The following is an 11138-nucleotide window of genomic DNA, read 5'->3' as shown; positions in this document are numbered from 1 at the left end:
CTACTTTTCGGAGGGATGTATCGCCTCCATCTTCAGGTTACCTACCCTACCCTGAAGATGGAGGCGATATGTTCGGTTGACACAAGATCTACACGGCATTCTTCATAGTAACCGCAGTGAAAACCTCAAATTTTACACAGCATTTTTCATATTCCAGTCCGGATTAACTGTAACCCGATTAGCGAGGGCGCCAAGTTTCCTGATGTCTGTATGAGATAATCAGCTAAGTAGAGGCACAGGAGAAGAAAGAAGCGCTCCAAGCAGTCCGTCGCAACTCGTACAGGCTACTGGAATGCAAACCGTTTGGAGACGCGCAGGCCAGAAGGAACCCCGGAGAGGGAATTTGAACCTGGGTAGATTAGAAACAGGTAACTGAGCCTAATGCTTCATAAGGATTGATGTGTTCTGGGATGTAACGTCGTTTAATCTGTCCGATGTTCACTGACGTTTCGGATAAACTTTCTTCTAGTTTTTCAGGCTTCAGGGTTATCCAGAAGCCTGAAGCAGTACGTCGGTAAACATGAATTATTCAGCACAGCGTCACGGCCCACAAGACGCTGATCCTCTCAATTACCGCCGTGAGAACTCCAGCGCACAGTAATGACGGAATTATTTAATAAGGAAAACCGTCCGCTGCTAGGCAACGGCAAACTGAACGCTTATCGAGGCAGGGAAAAGTATGTTCATGGGGCACGAAACCAAAAATGACCGTGCTGGCCAAGACCAGCAACATATTACCAGACAAGCAAGTAGGTTGTGGTGGCTAATGATTCAATCTGGAGCCAGCATACGTCGTTGTTGGGAGCCGCTACTAAGGAACGAGCACGTGAAGACACAGCAGATTGGAAAACTGGGAACATACAGCAGTGGTTAGTTAAGTGTGCCGATTATCGGTAGTGTTATAAGTTATCTGTAGTTACGAGTACTAAGTTTTTAGTAAATCCAATTACAAGTCAAAATCCCGTGCCATGTCACTAACAAGTGACAATAATATCTATAGGTTTACTTGGGTTTAGAAGTTTTGAAGGGAAACAGGTTGATATCAGTGTAAACAGCGGGACAATGTCCAGTTTAGTTTTGCAGGGGGCAAGTAAGCAGTATGCGTGCATTGTGCGTGTTCATATTTATTATCATTGCTTTAAGTTTTACAGTGCGTGTCAATAAGAGTGAGAATTCAGTGCAAACATACGGTACATAAGTATTCCACTTTTTATTAAAGGTAAAGTTATCCCTGTGCTTAATTAATCACTACATTATGAAGGCGTATGGGTGGATGGATCTATAGATTTCGCGTTTTCTTCACCTCGACACTCGTTAGAGGTGGTCAGCTTCACGCCCCGTTCGCTCTATTCCCGGAGAAAGAACCCCTTGTGCCCATTGGATGGATCCTAGAGCCGGTCTGAACGATGTGGAAAATATATAATTTTTGACCCTACTGGGATTCAAACTCCGACCACTCGGTCGTCCAGCCAGCCGCTATACCGACTGAGCTGGCCCATTCTACTTTCTGCAACTACTGAAATTAATATAAAATTTTAGGTCGTTGTGTGGTTACAAATGGTTACGGTGCTCGGCCAACCGTAAGCTACGCTCAGTAACTCTGGCCACCACGGTTACTACGGTGATGTTTGTATATTGGCACAGTTTTCAACAAAACTCTACTGACTGTTCTTCATACTGTGTTGCGTAGGCAAGTGGGAGCATGCGCAGTTGCGGAGGGTGTGACTTATTGGTTTTTGCAAAGGGGGTACACAACTCTCTGTGTGTTTTGAATTCTGAGTCAAAACATCGAATTACTTTTTAGTGTTTTTTGTACAAGTGCTTGTTACCTTTTATTTATCAACGATAATTGGAAATATGACGTTATACTAGTCAGTGAAAGTTAATCTCGTTTAAACATCATTCGTTCTGATTGCATGACAGAGCCTTCTCACACGCCAGCGTGTCTTGAATGCAGATAAATATAATTCCCTATTTCAGTTCTTCGACTGTCATTTCTGTGGTCAGTATAACGGATGTTATCACAGACAGGATTTCGTAAACTGATGACTCCAAAACGGAGGGCGCACTCAACATGTCATCGGCGTCATTTCGGTAGGGAAATGAAATTGTTTCCAGTACAGAATATAATTGTGCTCATTAGCTAGTCATATCCGAACACTGTATAGCACTACCACGCGTATTCATAACAAATTTAGGTACATTTTGCGAAAAATATCCATTTCAGCCCAGTCTTCCACAGCCTGTGGTCCACGGACGCTTTGTGGATGACCATATACTGACTCCCACCCCCACCCCAATCAGGTTTCTTTTTAACCGGCATCTCATAGCATTTCGGTTACTCAGTCTTGTAGTCTTGCAAACTGATTTTTTTTTTCGATCATAAAATGACATTTAGAATTTATTTTGTATTCAAGTGTAAATAGATGAGTTGGCATACCTACAGGCTGGACGGTTCGGGTTTGGCTCCCGGCAGTGCATGATTTTTCTCTTCTCAACAGCGTCCAGACCAATTCTGGGGCCCATCCAGGCTCCTATACAGTTGGTACCGAGGGCTCTGTTCCTGGGGGTAAAGCGGAAGGGGCGTGAAGCTGACGCTCACCTCCGTCTAGTAAATAAAGATGCCCCTATGCTTACTCCATGAAGGCGTATGGGGGAGTGAATGTATGGATCTATATTTTCTTGACCTCGGCACTACTTGGAGGTAAGTGATTATCTTCACGGCCCGGCCGCTTTAACCCCGGGGATAGAACCCCCGGTACCCAGTAGATAGGCTGGGCGGACCCCAGAGCCAGTCTGGACGACGTGGAGACTCGAACTCAGACCCCTCGGTCAAGTCCGTAACCAGTCGCTGTACAGACTGCGCTATCCCGGCTGCTTACATCCATCCGGTGCCGAGGCTACGGATGGTGGAGCTATACCTCCACTCACCCATATGTCTTTATGGTGTATTGCTTAAATTAAGCAGAGCAACACATTTTTTAATACAGACAAATAAATGACACTGCGTGCCGTAAAGCTCCGTACAGAAACCTTACTCTGGAGTCAGAGTGTGACAGTGTAGCAAGTAATAGGGTCCTCATGATGTTGAGGTGGACCCCGGAGATCGGAAGGTGGGAGAAATGTTGCTGTGTACAGTTGGGAATACGTTTCGATACTAATCATCTTGAAAACATTAACTCTTTTCTTCCGGTACATACTCTAGACCTGTTATCAATGCGAGTTGATCAGCTTGGTCATCAAATGAACACTTGTGTCTATTATGTCGCTGACGTCATTAATAATCAGTCTGGTTTCGTCCATTGTTGTGTTGAACATGTTCCCAAGTTTATGCACGCCCTCGATGACGTCAGGCATGAAGGCAATGCCTGAAATGGGGTCCTTAAAGAATACATTTACAGTTCTGATGATGTTCGCCAGCACTGGAATGCCTGTCTCCAAGTCGCTGTTGATCATAATCTTCAACAGATCGGTCAGCTCGTCAATAGACTTCGTTAGTCTGCACAAGGCCGGTCCCTCGACAGTTGCAGCTCTGCTCGGGTCACAGGCGGGAAAACAGCTGCCTACATTTTAGGAAACAAAACATAGTTTACAGATTTCTGTCTTGTGGGATATGACTCCGTGTAGTCCGATTGAAATTTATTGACAATTTGGAGGAACTGAGAAAAAACCGAGCAATGCGCCATAGCTCAAGCGATTAGTCGCTGCCTTCCCGGGTTCGATCCCGGGTCTGGTCAGGTGGGATTTGTGGTGAACAAAGTGGCACTGGGGCAGGGTTTTTTTCCGAGTACTTCGGTTTCCCCTGCCAATCTTCATTCCACCAAATTCTCCACAATCACCCTCACCTATCATCTGGGACTGGTACAATAGGCCAGAAGTGGCCGCAGTACAAGGGACTTAGTCCCACCCCATTAGCAGTAAAAATAGAAAGTACCCAGCAAAAAACAGGCTCAGTTTATTTTCTCGACAAGGGCAGTAGGTTTCTGAAAAACGTCGGTTACCTACCGATCTACACGGCGTCACATCCCAGGTGGCCGTACTTCCCATATTCACCCATATTCCGACAAGAAACATACCGTCAGATGGGGTCAGTTCTAACCACGTCGCTGTTATCACAACGTGACGTCATTTTATCATTTGTACTATTGAGTAGAACAGGAACAAATTAAAACTCGCTTTTATCACAACGTGACTTCGTTTTTTCAGTCGATGAAATGACGTCACGTTATGATAAAAGTGAGGTACCTGGCAGTCGCGCATGTTAGTCTGAAGGAATGTATGTTTATATCAAATCTTCACAGCTATCATAACTTCTGTATTCACTAACATTTAAGGAATGCTTTACCGGGGAAGGAAGTTTAGTGCTAGCAGGTGATGTAATTACGTACCCGTGACCAAATGGAACTTTCCCATGTCCAACATATTTGGCTGCAACTTTCTTTTTAATTCGATTAGTGGGGGGTGGAGTCCAACTGGGTCCACTCGGCACGGTGGCCACTGATAGGAATATTGTAGCCTGCCCAGGGTGATTATGATGATGGAGAATTTGGTGGAATGAAGATTGGTAGGGGAAACCGAAGTACTCGGAGAAAACTTGCCCCAGTACCATTTTGTCCACCACACATCCCACTTGACCAGACCCGGGATCGAATCCGGGTCGCCGCGGTGGGAAGCCAGCTACTAACCGCTTGAGCTATGGCGCGGCCTGGCTTCACCTTAATCCATAAGAAGTTCATGTAAAGGGTGCAGGAATGGGAACCTTAGCCCTATTCTTCATGTTCTTACGTGTATTATGTGTGACTATGGGTTGAGTTTGGGTTGGTAAATGGATTTATTGATCACTTGTACTCGCGTCTCGGAACTACAAGTAATTACAGCGCCATCACTAATCTCCACACTACACAAATCACTACAGCACACGAAAGTCTTTTCCATCCTACAGTGGCTTTACTAGACATTTCCTGGTGACGGCTTCTAACAACGATTCTTCAGATTCTGTGCCTACTGTCCGGCGAATATCCTGCAACTGAACTTTCTCCCTCTTACAGCCCCTCGGCACGGACCGCACAGGAAACACGGTTCTTCTATTGTTGCGTACTTTTATGTTTTACCCAACAACTCCTCACCGTAAAAATACCCTTGTTACGAAATGTCACAAAGGGTCTCGGACTTGGGCTGTTTTTTGGATAAACTACCTAAGCTAAGGAAAACTGAACTAGGAAGACCAAGACATAGGTGGGTGGGTAATATTAAAATGGGTCTTAGAGAGGTAGGATGGAGTAAGAGCTGGTGGTGATATGGACTGGAATGATCTGGATCAGAATAGGGAACAGGCAACAAGGTAAAGAACCTTCGGGTTCCATAAAATGTTGAGAAATTCTGGGGTAACTGGACAACTGGCGGATTCTCGAGAAGGGTTCAGCTCCATGAAGTTAGTTAGTTAATCTGTTCTGTCAAACGAGGTGTGTACATTGTGGTTTATTCTCCGAGCGGCCCACGTGTTTTTTACTTGCTGACAGCCGGTCAGGAACCTGTCTGTAATTTCGGAGCGGATTGTACTTGTGCTCTGGAGACTGCGACGGAACATTTCGTGCGCGGATACGCTACAACATTCAGGTTGAGATTGATAACAGTAAAATGAACTTGAGTTGACAGCGCCATGACACATCTATCTCAGCATAAGTCCCCGGTTCGTGACTTCCCTTTGTCGCTGTTACTCACAACACATTTCAGTTGCAGATATTTTTGTAATCTCTCTGGTCTCTCACCTTGAGGGATATGGGTTGAGGGTGTTGAGAATATTTGCACCTAAGAGGGAGAGAGTTATTGAGGGTACAGAGAATTACATCATGAAGATCTCTCTCTCTCTTTCTCTACGAATGGCTCTACAGCCCTTCGGACCTTGACCGCTTTTTCCGATTCTTATTCCTATACACAGACGGTAGGACTCCTCGGACTGGGGATCAGCCATCGTAAGTCCGATACCTACACACAGAACATCACAGACACAGAATAAACGCATACAATTCCATGCCTAGTGTGGGATTCGAACCCACGACCGCAATGTTCGAGCGAACGAAGGCTGCTCATGCCATACACCGCGCTACCACCGTGATCGGCAGTGAAGTAAAGTAAGTAACTCTATCCCTGTAACAGGCCGTGAAGGCCATAGGGTTGTGAGACGTCGAGGCTCCCACATTATCTAGACAATCGGCTCACAGATGGCGGTGAGGTTAAGTAAAGCAATCCCTGTAACAGGCCGTGAAGACCCATACTGTTGTGAGACGTTGAGGTTCCCACATTTTCTAGACAATCGGCTCACAGATGGCGGTGAGGTTAAGTAAAGCAATCCCTGTAACAGGCCGTGAAGACCCATACTGTTGTGAGACGTTGAGGTTCCCACATTTTCTAGACAATCGGCTCACAGATGGCGGTGAGGTTAAGTAAAGCAATCCCTGTAACAGGCCGTGGGGGCTCATAGGGTTGTGAGACGTCGAGGCTCCCACATTATCTAGACAATCGGCTCACAGATGGCGGTGAGGTTAAGTAAAGCTAACCCCGTAACAGGCCGTGAAGACCCATACTGTTGTGAGACGTCGAGGTTCCCACATTTTCTAGACAATCGGCTCACAGATGGCGGTGATGTTAAGTAAAGCTATCCCTGTAACAGGCCGTGGGGGCTCATAGGGTTGTGAGACTTTGATGGTCCCACATTTTCTAGAAAATCGGCTTAAAGATGGCGGTGAGGTTGTCAGCCTTACGCACCGGCCGCGTTTTACTCACCAGGAAAATTATTTAATTAATTCCTGGTACTCATTTCTGTTAGAAGCTGAGTCGACCCCAGGACCATAGTGCGGTTGAAAGAATTAGGTCAACTGAAAAAATCCAACTATCTCATCGGGACTTGAACCCGCCGGCAGTGAAGAGCTTAGAAAATTATATTCTTCCCAAAATAAAATTATCATTTTTAAATGGATGGGATTGGGAAGGCACGTAGCATACTAAAGAGTAATTAGAAATATGTACAGAATTCTGGCAGCAGTGTCTTGGACGACCTAGCCGTAAACGAGAAGGCGATGTTGAAATTAATGTTGAAGAAATGTCGGTCTGGAATGGTGGACAGCGGGGTGAAGGAAGTCTTATGAATACGCTAATGGTTGTTTGTGAGTTTGGGTGACGGTTCATGAATCACTGGGACAATGGGTGTGCTGAGAGGTCGCGAGCTCCGGTACGTACCTACACTGGAACACAGCCCTGCAGTGCAACATCTGCTGCAGCACTCGGAGTTCCGCTTGCACTGCAAAGGAAAACACCACCACACGTCAACGTTATCTTGCACTGAGAGAACGGGCAAAATAGTGACCATTTTGCGGTCACCAGACCTACCCGCTTACATGATACAGTGTGTCATGTGACGTTATGTCAGTAGTTCAGGCTTTTATCCCTTAGGTCATTCGCACCCCTACGTAATCATGTGGGTAGCAGTCCTTTGTACTTGAGATGCACGGGTTCAAGTTTCTGTATCTATCTTGACCGAGGTGTTTCGTAATATTCGGTCCTCGCAGGAAAATTTCCACACAGCTCGAAATCTTACCACCATGACACTTTCTTGCTCACGCTACTCAGCATCTCAGCTACTGACACCATATTTAAATAAATAAACTAACAATTTTTGTGACAAACTTTCTTTGGTGGAACGACAATCTAAATTCTTCAATAGTTTTCTTGGGGTGAGGTGAGACTGAGTCTACTTGGTACGTCGGCCACTGTTTGGCCTGATGTACCAGCCCCGAAATATAGATGATAGCGAGTGTGGTGTAGTCTATGGAATGATAATTGGCAGGAGAAACCGAAGTACTCGGAGAAAACTTGCCAAAGTACCACATTGTCCACCACACGAACCGCACATTACCTGGCCTTGACTCGAATCCGATCCACAGCGGTAGAAACCCCGGCCGGTGACTATGGCATGACCACAAATTCGTTCCTAACTTTAATTCGAAAAGTTCTCCATAGTTGGCTCTATAAATGCAGGGCTGTTAAAATCAAATTAATTTCGTTTCGACTTTGGAGTGTTCTACCACATAATGAGGGTTGTCTCGAAGTTTGGTGCGTTTACCCTATACGTCCAAATTCTAGTTTTCCGTCCTCATTTGAATATATGTACCGGAAGTGAGCAGTCACCGCACGCGCAGAGACACGTCACATCCCTTGCAGTGAGCGGGTAGAAATTACCTGTGCATTTTCCTGCTTCAGGGTGCAGGGCTGTGTTTCTGCTGCTATTCCCGCTGTCACGGCGAACGCCACAAAGACGGCGGCAACTAGGTTCATCTTCATACTGGAATAAAGGAGCATGTAAATCACTTTATTCTATAGTTCATTCATTCATTCATTCATTCATTCATTCATTCATCAGTGGTTCTATAACCCGTTGTTGGTCCATGGCCGCTTTTTTTCAGTTTCGTAATCCTATACACAGTCGGCAGGATCCCTTGGACGGGGGATCAGCCCGTCGCAAGACCGCTACCTACACACAGGACAGCACAAACAGAATAAACACACAGACATCCTTGCCTTGAGTGGGATTCGAAAGCACGACCCCAGAGTCCGAGCGAGCGAAGACAGTTCATGCGTTAGACCTCGCGGTCACTGTGATCGGCTTTGTTCTATGGATCCATAACATTTAATGGCTGAACGATTTCAGCAACCAGATTTACAGTTGCATCGTCGGCGACCTGAACATTACCCTATAGAGCGCGGTGGTTGCTATGCATACCGCCTGCTTTGACATTAAAAGCACATCAGCGGAAATTGTCCCGTCCGCCTCTGCGTGCCCAGAACACTAACTGCAGTATTTCTAAAACATCTCTCAGGTTGCATCATACCTTGAGCACGCAACAGAGGGAAAATCTCGTGAGCTCTGTGAGGTGTCAGGTGTGGCGAGGCTGGCTGTTGAAAATAGAAATCTTGTAATTATCAAATGATGACGTAGCGACCCACTTTAGTACCTGGTGAAGACGTTTCTTCAAATATATTTTAGACACCTTTTAGAGCAGTACATTCACAGAATATAAGAGTAAGTTTTCGGTATGAAAACAAGAATGAGTTAACAAGTGTTAATTACTTTTTCGTTGCCATGAAATGGTTCCGTAGTCTCGTGTCAAGAAACTGCTGCTGTGAGGATGAGCGCCGCTTATAAGACCTCACTAGACCCCGTTTAAAGGCGCTGTAAATGACTGCACAGCAGGGCTACTTTCCAGGCTGATAATGCCAACATTTTTCAACACGGCTATCACAAAGTACAGTGAACGGTATGGCCACTTGAATGTACAAGCCACGTCACAAAGTTTCAAGGAAAATACGCGTAGTTGAGTCATATGATTTATGAAAATGAGTTACCTTGTTTTCCTTGACGTTACTTTCAAGCCTAAAAGTGTCCTTGTGACAGAACACCTGTCCTCCTGCTTTTATTTCTTGCTTGTTCTCTTCATAAATTCTTATTAACGACTTGGTTAAGGAGAATGAGATAGGCGAGGAATGTAGCATGCAGGACAGCTAAAAATTGTCTGCTGCGTCTAGAGATGGAAAGATAATGTTAAAAAGGATCGTAAAAGAGTGGAGGGTGATGAGTGGGCTGATTTACCTGGCTCCAGTGGCGGGTTTTTGTGAACACGGTAATGAAGCTTAGGGTTCCGTGAAATGAAGGGAACTACTTAACCAGTTGAGCAACTGTAAACTGTGGCCGCGCCATAGCTCAAGCGGTTAGTCGCTGGCTTCCTACCGCGGCGGCCCGGGTTCGATCCCGGGTGTGGTCAAGTGTGATTTGTGGTGGACAAAGTAGCCCTGGGGGCGGGGTTTCTCCGAGTACTTCGGTTTCGCCTGCCAATCTTCATTCCACCAAATTCTCCATCATCATAATCACCCGGGGCAGGCTACAATAGACCAATCAGTGGCTGCCGTGCCGAGTGGACCCAGTTGGACTCCACACCCCACTAAACGAATTAATAAAAATTAACTGTAAACTGTGCACCATGTATTCATTTATTATTTGAATTGTAGCTCGAAACGGAATAGAACATACGTACGTCTGCACTGGTGCGTAACCCCCCATGTTACCTATACTTCATGCAAAAAGAGACCGATTAAAGGACACAGAAGTATCAGTTATAGGTTTCTTGTTCTTGTGTCTCCTCAGCCTCTTTCAAAGCACAGTATAGACTGCTTGTTCCACCTGCTTTCACGACACAGTGACGAAACGGATTGTCTTGGCAGTCATGCTCTATACTCACACTAGTGAGTTGCTCGTTTCGCATCTCGGCCGAGCCACTGACTGTAGTGACTGAGGCTTTCCGTGGTTTATCTGAGTCCTGGAAAATATCGGGGGTTGTACTTCAATTAGGCGACATCCGCTTCCTCGAAATCTTTTTCCAATTAATTTTTCATCGATAGCTCTACCATTTTACTCTGTGTTCTGGGCTATCGAGAGTTTCCACAACCTTAAAAAAAAAAACACAAACTACCTTAAAAATAATATATGTAGTCACAGAATTTACAGAACAAAATTTTCAAGGATCTTCAAACAACTTTCATTGCAATAATATGGAAATACAAAGAGGTGAAAATTCATAAAAAGGGGGAAATCAATGGAACTTCAGGACACAGAAAATAAATTAAAATTCTTTGAAATCAGAACACGCAAAAATGATAGCAAGTTTGTCCAAACTGAAAACTGGAATTTTCAGATAAACGTTGTATGACTCACTCTAGCTGTCGAGCCAGTCACGACACGTGAACCCACGTTTATCTTCTCTTTCGCTTGATATGTACNTGTCATGTCCCCCCCCCCCCCCCATGCCACGGTTGGCAGCTGTTAGTGTATCGTACCAATTTTTCTTTTGTCTTGGAGACTGGATCTGTTTCCGTCCTCAGGTGAGGGCGGACTCATCTAATCTGTTCTGTCTCGCAGTTTAGCTGACCCCACGTCGTGTATGCAGCAGCGACTTAATTTGAGGAACATATTGTAGTTGAGGCACAGGAGACGAGGTTAGTGGGAGCAGGAAGCGGTTGAGAGGCGGCGCTCGCGCAGGCCAGAATATTCCTGTTGAATGGACACAGACATGTTCACCGAAACCCATTGA

General features: G+C 45.5%; 1 protein-coding gene across 3 annotated transcripts; it reads right to left on the bottom strand.

Annotated features, from left to right (window-relative positions):
* Nucleotides 1-2954: 2954 nt before the first annotated feature.
* Nucleotides 2955-9232, bottom strand: LOC111870621. 3 transcript variants are annotated; one of them, XM_023863065.2, is made up of 4 exons: nt 9125-9232; nt 8236-8338; nt 7237-7297; nt 2955-3563 (listed from the first exon to the last, which is right to left on the bottom strand). In XM_023863065.2, exons 1-4 carry the CDS (start codon nt 9136-9138, stop codon nt 3214-3216), a joined length of 528 nt encoding a protein of 175 aa, XP_023718833.1. In that variant the 5' UTR covers nt 9139-9232; the 3' UTR covers nt 2955-3213. The 3 variants fall into 3 exon arrangements, with proteins under 3 accessions (XP_023718833.1, XP_023718835.1, XP_023718834.1); XM_023863067.2 differs by having other exon boundaries at nt 9009-9226; XM_023863066.2 differs by having other exon boundaries at nt 8886-9224.
* Nucleotides 9233-11138: the final 1906 nt, after the last annotated feature.

Source organism: Cryptotermes secundus, unplaced genomic scaffold (genome assembly GCF_002891405.2).
Source record: "Cryptotermes secundus unplaced genomic scaffold, Csec_1.0 scaffold475, whole genome shotgun sequence".
Lineage (NCBI taxonomy): Eukaryota > Metazoa > Arthropoda > Insecta > Blattodea > Kalotermitidae > Cryptotermes > Cryptotermes secundus.
This window is presented reverse-complemented; position numbering and strand designations above follow the sequence as displayed.